Here is a 17,698-nt window from a genome sequence, read left to right as displayed (position 1 = left end):
ATGAAAATGCAGCTGTTTGTTGACTGGCAGTCTACTGTTTGGGACCACAGACCTGGGACACCACTTTCTAAGAGAGGTGTGCTAGTTTTGAATGCTTTTAAGGGTTATGTATCTACTGAAGTAAAAGATAAATGTGCTGCAACAGCCAGAGGAATGACTTCAAAACTACATGTGTAAGATGTAGCCATATTCAAGCCATTCAAGTACACCTACAAAAAAAGCATTCACATTGGTTCCTGGAAAAAGACCATGTCCTTACACTGTCTGGTAAGATTAAGAAGCCATCAGTTGCTCTTCTGTGTGACTGTATTCTTGCTTCATTGTCCTCAATATCATCAGAGTCCAGTATCAGTGGTTCAAGAAGTACTACATATTGAATAAACTGGATGGTAACGAGGATGTGTAGTATGAGAAGAAAATGAAGAATATGTTGAGAGTTTAAGGTGATGTGAATACAAGTACTGAGGTAGTGGCTTATCATTGAGCCAGTACAATAAGTCCAAACCTTCTCTTTTCCAATTTTATGTATAGAGCTGTTTGTGAAATACTAAGTAATATTTTTCCCTAGTATACCCATTGGATTGGTAGGTATTCTTCACTTGGTGTAATGTTGCTGTTATCAGCAAAGAGAACTTTTATTCCATGTGTCATATGTCTGGAAAACACTGACACATATTAAGAGCAGAGTTGGACCCAGTACTCCACCTTGAGGCACACTAATGTTTGTATGTTTCTTGCGTGATATAGTTTTACTAAAAATTTATCATCAGCAGATGTGTAAACTATCTCTATCTTTTGCACTCTGTTTTCCTGGGAAGACTGTAATCACTTGTTTGATATTCCTGTTACTCCTAGTGCTTCTAGCTATTTTAGTAGTATTGTGTGTTCAACAGGCCAAAAGCCTCGCATAAATCTAAGAACATCATTCTGTAGTCAGCTTCAAATGCCGGTTCTCAAAATTTCCTCAATAGTGTTTTGTGTAAAGAATGTCGTCTTCCCTCAAGGAATTCCTGTTTGTGTTCACAAACCATCTCTGTAGTACTTGCATGTTGATTGAACCTACCAGTAACGACTCTAGCAGCACACCTCTGAATTGTTTCAATGTCATCCTTTAATCTGAGCCAATGGGGATCCCAAACACTCGAGCAGTACTCCAGAATTAGTATTCTGTATGCAGTCACCTTTACAGTTGAGGTACACTTTCCTAAAATTCTCTCAGTAAGCTGAAGTCGGCCGTTTGCCTTCCCTGTTATTGTCCTTTGTGCTCGTTCCATTCATATCACTTTCCAACATTACACCTAGATAATTAACCAGTGCGACTGTATCAAGCAGCACACTACTAGTGCTCCAAGTCGTCTTGTATTCTTCTACAGTCACACAATAATGTCACCTTCTGGTACGCTGCTGCATTGTCAGCAAACAGATGCAGATTGCTCCTCTCCCTGTCTTTCAGGTCATTTATGTATATAGAGAATAAGAACAGTACTGTCACACTCCCCTGGCGCACTCCTGACAATACCCTTGTCTCTAATGAACATTCGCCATCAAAGACAGCATACTCATTTCTGTTACTGAAGAAGACTTCGAGCCACTCACATATCTGAGAACCTATTTCGTATGCTCATACATTTGTTAACATTCTGCAGCGGGGTACTGTGTCAGACACTGTCTGGAAAGCTAAGAATATGGATTCTGCCTGTTGCCATTTATCCATGGTTTGCAGGATATCATTTGAGAAAGGGGCAAGAATTCTACAGCAAACCAGTGTTAAGGATATTAGTTTGTAATTTTGCAGGTCCTTTCTTTTATCTTTCTTATGTACAGGAGTGACTTGCACTTTTTCAGTCAATTGGGACTTTGTGCTTGGTGAGACATTCAGTGTGGGGACCAATGCATGTAACTCGTACTTGTCAAGAGTTTCAAGTACCACTTCTGTGAACTCTATTATGGCCAATATTGTACTTCTCCTACTTCTGAAACAAAACTCTACTTCATTAAAATTATTCCATATACTTATGTAACTCATTAGTCTATCTGCCATGGTTGATTCAATTGTTTTTGAGAATGCAGACGGTAGTGAAACTGTCCTGTAATTTTCTACATCGCAAACCTTGTTTCTAGGCTAATTTGTTATGTTAGTTAATGGGGCTTGTTTGCTGTCTATGCACACCTTCAGAATAGAGACTGGAACCTTATCTGTATCTACTGACTTCTTATCTTATTGTTAAACTTATATGTTGGCCTCCTGACTTCAAGTTTCATTGTGGGGGGAAAAAAAGCCGTTGTGCTTGCTGTGCAAGTCATTGTGGGTTCTGCATGTGTTTTAGGCAATTTTGTTGCAATTTCTCTGCAATACCAGAAACATAGCCATTCATAAAAATTTGCCATTTCCTGAGGATTTTCTGTTGTTCTACCCTCATCTTTAATTTGTATGTTATTATACTTATGTCTGACTTTTCCCATACTACTTTGCTTTTATTTTCCTTGTTCTGTATTATTTTGGTATTGATTTTTTTGCAGCTAGTTATAGCCTCCTGTATATTTTTATTATACCTGTGATAACAATCTTGTAACTGTGGATTAGTTTAGTGCTCTTCTAAAGAACTGAGAAATTTAAGAGTTTGGGAGGACTTAGAAATACTTGCAGTTATCCATCTGCTTCCCTTAGCTACTGATGTTGAAGTGACTATTTTTGGAAATTGTTGTTGTGGTATTCAGTCGTGAGACTGGTTTGACGCAACTCTCCATGCTACTCTATCCTGTGCAAGCTGCTTCATCTCCTAGTACATACTGCAGTCTACATCCTTCTGAATCTGCTTAGTGTATCTCTTGGTCTCCCTCTACGATTTTTACCCTCCACGCTGCCCTCCAATACTACATTGGTGATCCCTTGATGCCTCAAAACATGTCCTACCAACTGATCCCTTCTTGTAGTCAGGCTGTGCCACAAACTTCTCTTCTCCCCAATCCTATCCAATACCTCCTCATTAGTTTGTGATCTACCCATCTAATCTTCAGCTTTCTTCTGTAGCACCACATTTCGAAAGCTTCTATTCGCTTCTTGTCCAAACTATTTATCATCCATGTTTCACTTCCATACATGGCTACACTCCATACAAATACTTTCAGAAACGACTTCCTGACACTTAAATCTATACTCGATGATAACAAATTTCTCCTCTTCAGAAACGCTTTGCTTGCCATTTCCAGTCTACATTTTATATCCTCTCTACTTCTACCATCATCAGTTATTTTGCTCCCCAAATAGCAAAACTCCTTTACTACTTTAAGTGTCTCATTTCCTAATCTAATTCCCTCAGCATCACCCTATTTAATTTGACTGCATTCCATTATCCTCGTTTTGCTTTTGTTGATGTTCATCTTATATCCTCATTTCAAGACACTATCCATTCCGTTCAACTGCTCTTCCAAGTCCTTTGTTGTCTCTGACATAATTACAATGTCATCGGCGAACCTCAAAGTTTTTATTTCTTCTCCATGGATTTTAATACCTACTCCAAATTTTTCTTTTGTTTCCTTCCCTGCTTGCTCAATATGCAGATTGAATAACATCGGGGAGAGGCTAAAACCCTGTGTCTCACTCCCTTCCCAACCACTGCTTCTCTTTCGTGTCCCTCGACTCTTATAACTGCCATCTGGTTTCTGTACAAATTGTAAATAGCCTTTCGCTCCCTGTATTTTACCCCAGCCACCTTCTGAATTTGAAAGAGAGTATTCCAGTCAACATTGTCAAAAGCTTTCTCTAAGTCTACAAATGCTAGAAATGTATGTTTGCCTTTCCTTAATCTAGCTTCTAAGATAAGTCGTAGGGTCAGTATTGCCTCACATGTTCCAATATTTCTGCAGAATCCAAACTGATCTTCCCCGAGGTCGGCTTCTATCAGTTTTTCCATTTGTCCGTATAGAATTTGCGTTAGTATTTTGCAGCCGTGACTTACCAAAGTGATAGTTTGGTAATTTTTGCATCTGTCAACACCTGCTTTCTTTGGGATTGGAATTATTATATTCTTCTTGAAGTCTGGGTGTATTTCACCTGCCTCATATATCTTGCTCATCAGATGGTAGAGTTTCGTCAGGACTGGCTCTACCTAGTCTGTCAGTAGTTCTAATGGAAGGTTGTCTACTCCCAGGGCCTTGTTTCGACTCTGGTCTTTCAGTGCTCTGTCAAACTCTTCACGCAGTATCATATCTCCCATTTCATCTTCATCTACATCCTCTTCCATTTCCATAATATTGTCCTCAAGTACATCACCCTTATATAGACCCTCTATATACTCCTTCTTTGCTTAGAACTGGCTTTCCATCTGAGCTCTTGATATTCATACAAGTGGTTCTCTCCTCTCCAAAGGTCTCTTTCTTTTTCCTGTAGGCAGTATCTATCTTACCCCTAGTGAGATGAGCCTCTACATCCTTACATTTGTCTTCTAGCCATCCTGCTTAGCCATTTTGCACTTCCTGTCAATCTCATTTTTGAGACGTGTCTATTCCTTTTTGCCTGCTTCATTTACCACATTTTTATATTTTCTCCTTTCATCAATTAAGTTCAATATTTCTTCTGTTATCCAATGATTTTCACTAGCCCTCAGCTTTTTACGTACTTGATCCTCTGCTGCCTTCACTACTTCATCCCTCAAAACTACCCATTCTTCTTTTACTGTATTTCTTTCCCCCATTCCTGTCAATTGTTCCCTTATGCGCTCCCTGAAACTCTGTACATCCTCTGGTTTAGTAAGTTTATCCAGGTCCCATCTCCTTAAATTCCAACCTTTTTGCAGTGTCTTCAGTTTTAATCTACAGTTCATAACCAATAGATTGTGGTCAGAGTCCACATCTGCCCCTGGAAATGTCTTACAATTTAAAACCTGGTTCCTAAATCTCTGTCTTACCATTATATAATCTGTCTGAAACCTGTCAGTATCTCCAGCCTTCTTCCATGTATACAACCTTTTTTTATGATTCTTGAACCAAGTGTTAGCCATGATTAAGCTGCATGCCCTCTGGAAAAATTACGGCTGTAGTTTCACCTTGCCTTCAGCCGTTCACAGTACCAGCACAACAAGGCCGTTTTGGTTAGTGTTACAAGGCCAGATCAGTCAATCATCCAGACTGTTTGCCCCTGCAACTACTGAACTCTTCAGGAACCACATGTTTGTCTGGCCTCTCAACAGATACCCCTCTGTTGTGGTTGCACCTACGGTACGGCTATCTGTATTGCTGAGGCACGCAGGCCTCCCCACCAACGTCAAGGTCAATTGTCATGGGGTTTTTTGGAAATATCTCATCAAAAATGAATTTAAACAACATGCAAAATTTAGAGTTCTAGCATCACTTCATCGCAGGCTTGATTTGCCGGTAAAAGTACACTTACAGTGTCAATGGCTGAGTCAATTTTTGTTACGTCTTGCTTGTTGGATGATGGGAACTGAACACGATAAATCATGAGATGGTTTTTGGTAATGAATCAGAATGCTCATTCGTAATTTTCTATAATTTGTTAACAAAGTTAGCTGTCACTTTGTTAGGTTAGAAGTTAACCTCATAGTTGCAGTTTTTGGCAATATTGGAATTATGATATACAAGTAGGTTATTGCAATGACTACACATTAGTCTATCAAGGGCAACTGTAATTTCATGTTGAGATTCATTGGCGTTGCCAACTCACTAGCAGATTGTCCCATTCCAACCGTACCTCGGTCTTGAGTTACACTACAGGTCAGTCTGTCAGCACATCTAGTTTTTTTTCCACTCCCCAGATAAATACAAAAAGCAGTGAGAACACTTAAAAAACAAGATATAATGTGATTAAGAGTTATTCAGGCACTCTTCATATTGTAAAGAAAATATAGTCAATTTGTATCTTCTGCTGAAAGAAAACGTAAAAGCTGCTGACACTGTAAGTGCACTGTAGCCAATTTGCCAGTGCCCTAACAAAGTATGGATTTTACATTTCAAGGAGATCCTGTTGTAGACCTGCAATTGTATGGTTTTTGTCAAACCTGTCTGTAGCTTTATTGTTTGACAGTAATGATTAAAACACCAAGATCTCTTATAAATACTTCTCTTTTTACCATGTTGTTATCTGTACTTACATGGTCTAAGACAGATGTTCAACACCTGTGTTAATATTCATGACTCCAAATATTATTATGTTAGTTTGGGGGGCTGAGACTTTTTCCTGGACTTCAACTAATTTGTTGAAAAAGATCTCCACATTACCACTGGGTGACTGGTACACACACAGTATAATTAACATTTTATAAATGTCTAGTTTTGTTAGTTCAGTAGCTTCCAACACAAAATGTTTATCTATGCTAATAGTGATCTGATTTACTCTAGCCTTAACATATGCGCCGCCTGTGATATAAATATGTGGTCCTCCACCCTTTAAGGTAGTTCTGAAGTAGCAACTTGCAAATTCACTGATGATCACATTGTATGCTGCATTTGACTGTCTCTATATCAGTGCTCTGTATTGCATGCTGTCATGCTGTTCAAAGTCTGTAATTCAATTCGGATAAAATAATTTTGGGTGTCAGGCTGGATCATTGTAACTACTAAAACAGCAAAATTGCCAATGTTTCGACCAATGTGCTGTGGTCCTCTTCAGGGCAGTTTATGTGGCACAATACCCAAAATTATTTTATCCAAGTGACACCGGCCATGGAAGCCAACAAATTTATTTCCATAATTCAGCTTTAAGCTGGTGCAATTTATTTTAAGACTTCACATTTTGATGATCAATAGATAATTCTGAGCAGATTTCTGTAATGTGTATGCACTCTGGAGTTGTACAGTCTGTCTTTCAAGTACTAACTGAAGAAGTCTCTAAACTGATTGAGACACTTCAAGGTAGGGAAATTCTTTGTCATGATTTATCTTAAAAAAGATCTAGTTGTGTACCCATGGTAACAGGTATTTGACCATGCAGAGCCCCACACCTACCTTTCACACTCTTACTAACTGACTCCATCGATCTTCTTTTTCCAGTCCTGTTGACATGCAGACCATGCCTAGTGTAGTTCCATCTCCCAATAGTCCCCATAAGCACCAGTGAAATGTTTGCCCATGTAGCAGACATCAGTGTCATCTCCAGCTTTGCACTGATTCACTGTACAGCATTACCAATATGAAGCAAACATGCTGGCAGAACAGCTCTACCGAGCTCACCTTGGTGCTAGCAGTTAGAGAAACTGTCTTACTCAGATCACCACCTATTTGTACTCCATGTCTCTATCCAAGGTGTTCCATGGCCTACCCACAGTCACTGTCTGATCATCCTTCATGAAAATCTTATACAGAGGTCATGAAACCTCAACCACCTGATCAAGACTAGCAATCAGCTTGAAAAGGCTACCAATTGGGGCCCTACACCACTGCCATGACTGCTATCTAGCGTATGTACTCTCTTCTTCCTAACATTTGTGTCATTCCTAGCCGTTCTACTCACAGGCAGAGTCTGCTGCATATTTCCTACTACTACACCATCTTGAGGCTCACCTCCCCCCCCCCCCCCCCCCTCTGCGTTTGAGACCACTCTTCTTTCCTTTCCCTTTCTTTGTTCCTCCCTTTCTCTTTTTTTCTCCCTGTGTGTGTCTGAAGGCCGACCCACGCATTCCCATGCGTAACCGGTGACGGGGTAATACGGAATTCTCCGCCCCGGGTAGACAGGTAGGACACGTACATACCCCCTGGTAATGGCCAGGCCTAGGGAGGGGTTATTATCCGAGCTGATACCTTCCAAAAGTGCCAATTGGTCCCTCCATCCATTTCTCGGGAGGTGTGACCTGATGTGTGAACAATCACCTAAGGCGCGGGTGCCCTCATAGAGGGCCCCCACAAGGAAGGAGCGCGCCATCAGAGACGCCGGTAATCATGGGGGATACTTCCGCAATGGTTTCCTCATCATCAACTATGTCTGCTAACAAGTGTAAGTTCAATGAGTCTCAGCCACGGACAGTTCTTTCATCGTTGCCACAGTTCCTTGTTGTTTCTCGGTCGGACGAAGGTCAAGACTTCTCCACGGTCAACCCTTTCATAATTCAGAAAGGTGTCCTGTAAAGTCTTGTTCCCGATTATGAAATGGCACCTTGTTGTTAAAAACAGTCAGTGCCCTCCAGGCACAAAAATTGCTGTGTACTTCACTGCTACACACCTTTCCTGTCCAGGTGGAATAATACCACACTTTAAATTCATCATGTGGGGTCATTTCTACACGCTCCCTCGACGGATTGTCCGACGAGGAAATTCAAAACTACCTGTCTGACCAGGACGTAATGGCTGTTCATCGAGTCATGAAAAGGGTTGATACGAACATTGTTCCAACCCGTACTGTCTTCTTGACGTTTGACAGGGTTCAACTCCCATCGACCATAAAAGCGGGCTATGAGATAATTTCCGTTCGCCCTTACATCCCAAACCCTAAGCGTTGCTATCGGTGTCAGCGGTTCAATCATACCAGCCAGTCCTGTTCCAATCTGGCCAAATGCGTTATGTGTGGCAAGGATGCCCATGAGGGTGCTTGTCCACCTCCATCCCCTCATTGCATCAACTGTATGGGTGACCACACTGCTTCCTCTAAAGATTGCCCCATTTTTAAAGACGAACAGCTCATTCCAGAAATCAGAGTGAAGGAAAAGGTGTCGACCTTCACTGCTCAGAAGTTATTCACCAGCCGAAAGCCCACTGTGCCTCACACAGGTAAATACAGCACTGTCCTTGCCTCTCCTCGGCCAACAAAGGAGGCATCTACGCAGACTTGTGATCTCACCTTTAGTGCCACGGTCGTCAGATCGGTCAGTGCAAAGATCACCCGTTCAACCTCCCCACTCTCGCCTTCTCACTCTATGGCTCACCCTTCATCGGGTTCTACTAAATCTCGAGCCCCAAAGTCAGACACCCGGTCTTCCAAAAAAGAGCCTACTCTTGAAGATTTTTTACTTACTCCAACTTCATAACCATTTCTTCTTCATTCATCTGAACGTCCTGATTCCAAGAAGTTAAATAAGAAACCTAGTACCTCTCCTTCTCTGCCACGGCATGTCTCATCTACAGCACCAACTGGCGATAACCACCCACGGCCGTCTTCTGTGTCGCCGAGGCACACTGCTCGCTGCCGATCAACCAGCCGATCGCTGGTGGCAGGAGCTGCTCCCGAACAACCTATGGATCAGGATCTTGTGCCTTCGGCTAAATGCCGTTCCACACTGTCGGTCGCAAGCTCTGAGCAGTCGTTGAGTTGAGGGCAACCTTTGGTCACATTCTCCCATTTTCTGTCCGCCCTATGTCCATTATCCATTGGAATATCCGCGGAATTCGAGCCAATCGGGATGAATTGTCGATCCTCTTACGATCCTACTCGCCAGTCATCTTCTGTCTTCAGGAAACAAAGCTTCGTCCCCACGATCGCTTTGTTTTCCCCTATTTTCAGTCAGTTCGATTTGATCTCCCCTCTGTTGAAGGCACTCCAGCACATGGAGGACTCATAATTCTTCTCCATGATACTCTCCATTATCACCCAATACCCTTAACCATGTCCTTCCAAGCTGTCGCTGTCCGTCTTTCTCTTGCTGGATACACCTTCTCTCTTTGTACTGTATACATTCCATCGTCCACACCAATAGCACGAGCTGATCTCTTTCATCTTCTTAGTCAGCTTCTGCTCCCCCTATTTGCTGGTTGGGGACTTCAATGCCCACCACCCGCTTTGAGGATCTCTGCATCCTTGTCCGCGCGGCTCACTATTGATAGACATCTTCCACCAAGTGGATCTTGTTTGCCTCAACACAGGGGACCCTATGTTTTTGTCTCCCTAGACGACAAATTTCTCTCATTTGGACCTTTCGGTTGGTACTGTTCTGTTAGCTCGGCGCTTCGAGTGGTTCGCTCTTACTGATACACACTCGAGTGACCACTTTCCATGTGTCCTTCGATTGCAGCCACAACTGCCATATATGCATCAGAGATGCTGGAAGTTTGCCCAAGCCGATTGGACACTTTTTTCGTCTCTAGCGACATTCGATGACCGTCACTTTCCTAGCATTGACGATGAGGTCACTCATATTACAGAAGTTATTCTTACAGCTGCGGAATGCTCAATACCTCGCACCTCTGAACTGCCCCGGCGCCCTCCAGTTCCTTGGTGGAACGAGGCATTCCCTGATGTAATACTTGAGCGGCGATGTGCTCTTTGCATTTTCAGACACCATCCTACTTTGGCCAACTGTATCCGCTATAAGCAGTTTCGTGCGCGATGCCGTCGCATCATCCACAATAGCAAGAAGGGAAGCTGGGACTTTTTTACTAGCTCATTTAACACCCTCACTCCCCTCCTTGGAAGTTTGGAGTAGGATTCGATGGTTATCTGGCGCGCCTAGTTTCTGCTCGGTCTGTGGCCTCACTGTTGTGCACGATAAGTTAGTGGACCCCATCGCAATTTCTAACTCATTGGGTCGACACTTTGCTGAGATTTCGAGCTCTTCAAATTACCCGCCAGCGTTTCTCCCTAAGAAATGTGCAGTAGAAGTGCAACCTCTTGCTTTCTCCTCTCAAAATCGCGAAAGCTACAATACTGTTTTCTCCATGCGAGAACTCCAACATGCACTCTCTTCTTCTCGCTCTTCCACACCAGGACCAGATGGTATCCACATCCAAATACTGCTGCTTTTATCATACCATAGTCTGTGTTACATCTTTCGCCTTTATAATCAATTTGAACCAACAGTACTTTTCCCAGACGATGGCGGGAACCTATTATCGGTCCTGTTCCAAAACCTGGAAAGGACAAACATCTCCCCTCTAGGTATCGCCCCATTTCTCTCATGAGTAGTGTATGTAAGGTTTTGGAGTGTATGGTGAATTGCCAATTAGCCTGGTGGCTGGAGTCTCACAGTCTTTTAACACCTGCCCAATGTGGTTTCTGAAAGCATCGTTCTGCAGTTGACCATCTTGTTACTCTCTCCACTTATATCATAAACAATTTTCTCAGGAAACGTCAAATAGTAGCAATATTTTTTGATCTGGAGAGAGCATATGATACCTGTTGGAGGACAGGCATCGTCCGCACACTGTGCTCTGGGGGCTTCGAGGACGGCTGCCCCTTTTTCTTAGTGAATTTATGGCAGAGCGCACATTTAAAGTGCGGGTCAATACTACTCTCTCCCGTACTTTCTCCCAAGAAAACGGGGTACCCCAGGGCTCCGTGCTAAGTGTTGTACTGTTTGCCATTGCCATAAATCTCCTTCCTGATGTCTCGGGCTCCCTCTTTGCTGACGATTTTGCGATCTACTACAGCTCTCAACGGACCAGCCTTCTTGAATGACGTCTTCAAGGATGTCTCGATCGCCTCCGCTCTTGGAGCATCAAAACCGGCTTCCGCTTTTCTCCCAGTAAGACCGTTTGTGTTAATTTTTGGCATTGTACAGAGTTTTCTTCTGCCTTCCTTACATCTAGGACGTGTCAACCTTCCATTCGCAGATGTCGCTAATTTCTTCGGTCTTATGTTTGACAGAAAACTGTGCTGGTCCTTCCATGTTTCCTACCTTTCGGCTCGCTGTCTGTGATCTCTCAACACCCTCCGTGTCCTGAATGGCACCTCCAGGGGAGCGGACCGAGTGGTCCTGTTCCGCCTCTATCGAGCCTGAGTGCGCTCAAAATTGGACTATGGAAGCATAGTTTACTCCTCTGCTCAGCCATCTATTCTTCGGCGTCTCGACTATCCACCACCATGGATTACGTTTAGTGTCTGGAGCTTTTTACACCAGCCCTGTGGAAAGCCTTTATGCCGAGACTGCTGAACCACCGCTGTCCAATCGGTGAGCTGTCCTTCTGAATCGTTATGCTAGCCATCTGTCTTCCATGCCTGCTAATCCAGCCCATGACATTTTTTTCGATGCCTCCTTGGATTTAGGGTATGCAGGCTGACCTTCCTCCCTACTACCGCTGGGAGTCCGCTTCTATCAACTGCTCCTTTCTCTTTCCTTCCACTTTCCTAAAACTTTCTTGACAACTTGGGGTACAGCCCTGCCTTGGCTCCAGCCCCGGACCTGCCTGCTCTGTGACCTTTGTCAGTTTCCCAAGGTTGGTACCCCTTCTGTTGTTTATCGTCGGGCATTTGCTGCTCTATGCGCACAAATAAAGGATGCCACATTTATTTACACTGATGGCTCAGTGTTGGGAGTGGCTATATTGTTGGCGACACCCCAAATCGATTTCGGCTTCCCAACCAGTGTTCGGTTTATACTGCTGAGCTTTGCGCTGTTATCCAGGCTATCCAATACATCCGTTGCCATCAGTGGATACAGTATGTTATATGCTCAGATTCTCTCAGCTCTCTCCTCAGTCTCCAAGCTCTCTACCCTGTCCACCCTCTGGTCCACCAGATTCAGGACTGCCTCCATTCTCTGTGGATACCAGACACCTGCTGGTGTACCTGGCATTATCTTGAATGGCGGTCTACACTGACACACAAGCCGTTGCCAAACATTTTCTATGCATTATGCTTGGGCCTCTGTGTCTGAGAATTATCAACCTGCCTTTTGTGTCATAAAACAATGGGTGGAGCAAAAACAATTATCTTTTAGTTGATACCACCTGGAGCCATATAATGCTCCATTCAGTGAGTGGAAATTCCCCAGTGTCTTAGCTCACTGCCCTGATTCAGCTCCAGCACTGGACCTCATCCAAAACCAAATGATCAAGCACCTATCAGTAGATTGGCAACATCATATTCTTCCCATCTTTAACCGTGTCTGGAGCGAGGACGAATTAACATTACAATAGTGAGAAAACGTCATTGTACTAGTGCTGAATATGGGTAAGCACACTCTAGAGATGGACAGTTATCATCCAGCTAGTCTCACCAGTGTTCTTTGTAAGTTGCTTGAATGTATGGTGAGCTGGCGGCTGTGTTGGCTCCTTGAGTCTCCGCGTCTTCTGGCTCCATCCCAGTCTGGTTTTCACCAAGCCATTCCACTACTGATAATCTGATTTATCTGGAGCCTGCCATCTGAACAACTTTTACCAGTTATCAACACCCTACAGCCATTTTTTCTGACCTGGCGACACCACATCCTTGCTACCTTACATGAATGGGATCTACAGGGCCTGCCCCTGATTCTTATCCAGCACTCCCTGTCACACCAGGCTTTCTGGGTTTGAGTTGGTGCTTCCCTTAGTATCTCCCATATCAAAGAGAATGGAGTCCTGTGGTGCTCTGTACTGTGTCTCCCTCTTTTTCTAGTAGCCATAAGTGGTCTAAAAATAGTTGTGAGGTCCTGAATATCATCTTCCTTGTATGCTGCCAATTTTTGCCCTTACTATTGCTCCTCTAGTGTGGGTCTCATGAAACATTGAGTGCAAGGCACCATACAAAAGGCACAGACATGGGCTGTAACCCATGGCTTTCAGTTTTCAGCTGCCAAGACTCATGTCATGCACTTCTGTCATCATTGCACCGTTAACCACAAACCAGAACTTTACCTCGATGACCAAGTATTCAGTGTGGTGGAAACTTCCTTGTTAGAACTTATTTTCTATTCTCAGTTGATGTGGGTTCCCCACCCTCTTTAACCTAAGCGAAAGTGCTGGTTGCACTTGAATACATTTTGCTGCCCGAGTAACACCAGCTGGGATGAAGATCACACTACCCTTCTGCAGCTTTACAAATCCTGATACAATCTTGTCCTGATTATGAGAGTCTGGCATATGGTTTGACACCTTCCCAGAATTGTGGATACTGCATCCAATATGCCATTGCAGGGTTTGACTTGTGACGGGAGTGTTTCGAGCTAGCCTTGTGAACAGCTTGCTCATGGAGGCTGGGCTCCCTCCATTGTGGATCAGGTGCCAACAACAACTTGTCAATAATGCTATCCATGTTCACAACTCCTCTTAAGCATCCGAAGTACTATCTGCTCTTTACGGACATGGAAATCCATCTCTCGCAATGGCGAGTCAGATCAGGGATTATGATTGAAAACCGCATCTGGTCCCTCCTCTCTGAACTCCAGTTATTTCCTCTTCCACCTCTCCTCTGAGCCCACTCACATACACCTTAGTGATGCATCCCTTGGCCACAGCTTTGTGTTGACCTATCACAAGGTCTGAAAGACTCAGTTTCTTCCGAAGGCCTCTACCACCAATTATTGTCCACTCTTAGTGTATTCAAGGGTTCAGTAGTAGTCTATACTGATGGCTCAGTTGGTTGCTGGTTACATAGGCTTTGCTTATACTCATGCAGGACATACTGAATGGCTTCCTTGCCAGGTGGCTGTCCTGTTGTCACTGTGGAATTGGTAGCCATATTTCATGCTCCCGAGCATATCTGTTGCTTTCTCATCTGCAGCAACTCCCTGAGCACTTTACAAGCTTTTGACCAACATTACCCTCGCCATCCCTTGGCCATTGTTATGTACGACTCCCTGTATGCCCTTGAACAATGTGGATGTTCAGTGACCTTTTTCTGGACCCTGGGCCACATGGGGGTTCCGCGGAATGAATTCGCTGATAGCCTGAGCAAACTGGCTACCAGTAAACAGATTCTTGAGATTGGTACTCTGAAAAAGACTTCCAAATGGTATTATGCCATCAGGTTTTAGGAATCTGGAATGCAGAATGGTTCACTCTGACTTCACCAAACAAACTACCAGTGATAAAGGAGACTAAGAATCCGTGGAGGTCCTCTATGCAGGCCTCTTGCAAGAACTCTGCTGTCCTTTGCCGGCTCTATGTTGGCCATACTGGGTTGACTCATGGTCATCTCTTCTGTCACGAGGACCCACCTCACTGTTGTGGTTCCCGTTCGACGGTAGTCCACATTTTGCTGGATTCTTATTAATCTCCCTGACTAGCTACCCCTAGTGTTAGGAGAGGATGCTTCAGTGACTGGCTTAGTTTTATGTTTTATTCGTGAAGAGGACTTTTACTGCTTTCTTTAATGAAGGACCATGCAACCTTATCAGCCCATTGAGGGGTTGGCAGAACTCTCTGTTGCCTCCTCTGCCCAGGGCGGGGTGCGGCTGCCTGGGCTCAACGGTCCAGTCCAGTGCTCTCCCTACCTGCTCTTTTATTCTGCTTCCTACATTTCACGTGGTCTGTTAGACTTTTTTCATCTTTCGTCTATCTGTGTGTTTTTGCCCTGTCCGTGTTCGTAGTCTTACCTAGGCAACATATGAGTAGGGTACCTCTGGTAAGTGGCAGGGTTGGGGGATGTAAGTCCCCTCGTTGTACTCTGATTACAGGGGCTTCCGGCTGCTCCCGAGGTGGGGCACCTTGCCTACATTCCTTCCTTCTGTCTCCCTTTCTTCTCTTCGTCCTGTATGTCACCTTTGTTGATCTTTTGTAGACCTTGTAGTTTTTCTTTCCCTGGGTTTTACATGGTAGACTATCTCTGACCTACAGTCGTGTAGACCTGTCTGTTCGAGAAAAGTGGGGCTGATGACCTAGTAGTTTGGGCCCTTAAATCATCCAACTAATCAACCAATGTAACATACATTGTTTTGTTGAGTTTGATACTAGATTGACTTCAGTAATTTCAGATGTACATACATAAAATGTTAACACGGAAATAGCTCCTAAGACAAGTTCAAAACAGCACAGAATATTTCTAAATTGCAATCTTCATTTGTGTGACAAGAAAAAAAGATTGTAGTGCAGCTATTCACAGCAAAAGGTAGGTATAAAATACATGCAGATGCTCACGGTTTACTACATGTGCGAGTTTGGCATGTAAACAAAGGTCAGACCTAGACGATGACTATCAGAAATTCTGTGTACAGGTAAAATTTCAATATAATAATCATTAAATATGTATATACTGAAGAGATATTCAAAATGAGAAACTCACAAAAAATATACAATTAAACCTTATGCTTTGACAAGCACAAAAATCACATGTCAAGTGACCATCGTCGTGCTAAAGGTTTTATAGATTTTATGTTGATGGGATGTTTGTATTTTATTTGACACTGAAATTTATAGCATATTCTAAAAGAAAAATTACAGACTTTGTTGTGAATAGTTTAAATGATTTAAAATTACCTGAACAAATAAAAATGTTGTATTTATAATATTTTAATGTAAGTAATATTTTCTGTTGGATATATTATTAATTTTATCGTTTCAGTAAATGCAACTGTTGGTATTTCACAGGGGAATTGGTAATGTTTACTGTTTTGGCCCAACATTTCGTGCGGAGAATTCACGCTCTGGCAGACATCTTTCTGAATTCTACATGATTGAGGCAGAACTGGCATTTTCTGATAACCTGGATGATGTGTCTGCTGTGGCAGAAGGTATAGTCCGTGCATCAGCAGAATGTTTGTTGGCAGAGCATCCTGATGATGTAGAGCTCTTGGCAGGAAAAGAAAGATGCAGAGTTCTTGAGGTGAGCATGACATCTTAATATTCTACTCGTCAAGATCTTTGTAACATCCAGCAACAGTAGTTGTCAGAAGTATAAGCTACCAGAACTAAGGATTTCAATAATTGAGAGAGACAAATAAGACTTGGGAGCCTAGGCTATTGAGGACAAATTGACAAATCAGAGATAAAGGCATGAATCACTGGGAACAGTCATTTTGACTGGATGAAGGAAACAAACAGCTAGTAGAGGAGGAGGAGGAGACCAAAGACAGAAAATGCAAAAAAGCACCATAAAAAGAAAGAAAGACATGAATGTGAAGTTTGAGGAATATAGTGCAATGAGTGATGAAAAGTGCAGGGGAATAAAGTGAAATGGCTATCAATAACTGGAGATTTTAGTGTAAATTAAGGCCATTCTAATGAGAGAAACCAGGTTCACCATATGAAGTAAATTCCATAAGTGCTACCAGTATTGAGGAAAAGAATTTGGACCATCTGATGAAACAGGGCACAAGGTTACACGTTGTGTATTGCGAGCTATGCAGTATGAGAAGGTATTGCTATACATCAGTATTAATACTATGCCTATAACATTTCATATCCAAGAAATATTTCTTGCTAGCGGAAGTGAATCAAGGAAATTGGCATAGAAAAAAAGTATACATTTGGAATTAAATTGACTTCAACTGTTGCTTTCTTAATTACCCTTTCTTCTTACTCATAATATTCTAGTCAACAATGTGATTTGCTTATTGTTTTTTCACACGTTTTCTTTTTGTTACATTAAAAAGGTGATACTAATCCTACTAATATCCCACATATCATGTTATGGATGTAAACTGTATTACTTTTGGTGTGGGATTAATTTTTTCTTGACTTTTGTTTAAAAAAAGGCAATAATTAGTAAAAGTGCACATACTCTGTACCCAGACTTTGTTGTCTGCTGCAGTTGGTAAATGCTTGCACAGTGAATTATGGAAAGCAAATATGACCAATTGTGAGATGGATGTTGGTAGCCAGTGACATTGCTTGTTCGCAATATCTTTGTCTCGTATATGAAGTTAGCTAGTAATTGGTCCAAAGTGAGCTATTAGGTCCCACACTAAGCACTACCTCGGAAATTATGGCTTCTGAAAAAATAGCCAGATATTTGTGACAAGCAAGATTATTTATGAAATCTTCACGGGTTTTCAGCCGAGTGGCATTGTCTTCTAGTCGCACTGTTTCAATGGATTGCCTGAAGATACGCCTGAAGATGATGGATACGAAATCCATTGAAACGTTGTGACTAGAAGACGACGCCACTCGGCTGATAACC

The 17,698-nt window shown here is 42.8% G+C and overlaps 1 protein-coding gene across 3 annotated transcripts in view; it reads left to right on the top strand.

Annotated features, from left to right (window-relative positions):
- Positions 1 to 17,698, top strand: part of LOC126365965 (probable asparagine--tRNA ligase, mitochondrial) — a 97,887-nt gene that overhangs the window by 13,695 nt on the left and 66,494 nt on the right. For all 3 annotated transcript variants that reach the window (XR_007566281.1, XM_050008761.1, XM_050008760.1), the window contains exon 3: positions 16,168 to 16,402. Coding sequence is in view for 2 of the 3 variants with exons in the window: in XM_050008761.1 (XP_049864718.1) it covers positions 16,168 to 16,402 (235 nt within the window). In the remaining variant the exon portion in view is untranslated. The remainder of the gene's footprint in view (positions 1 to 16,167; positions 16,403 to 17,698) is intronic.

This window comes from Schistocerca gregaria, chromosome 4 (genome assembly GCF_023897955.1).
Source record: "Schistocerca gregaria isolate iqSchGreg1 chromosome 4, iqSchGreg1.2, whole genome shotgun sequence".
Classification (NCBI taxonomy): Eukaryota; Metazoa; Arthropoda; class Insecta; order Orthoptera; family Acrididae; genus Schistocerca; species Schistocerca gregaria.
Note: the sequence above shows the minus strand (reverse complement) of the source record. Positions and strands in the feature narration are given on the sequence as shown.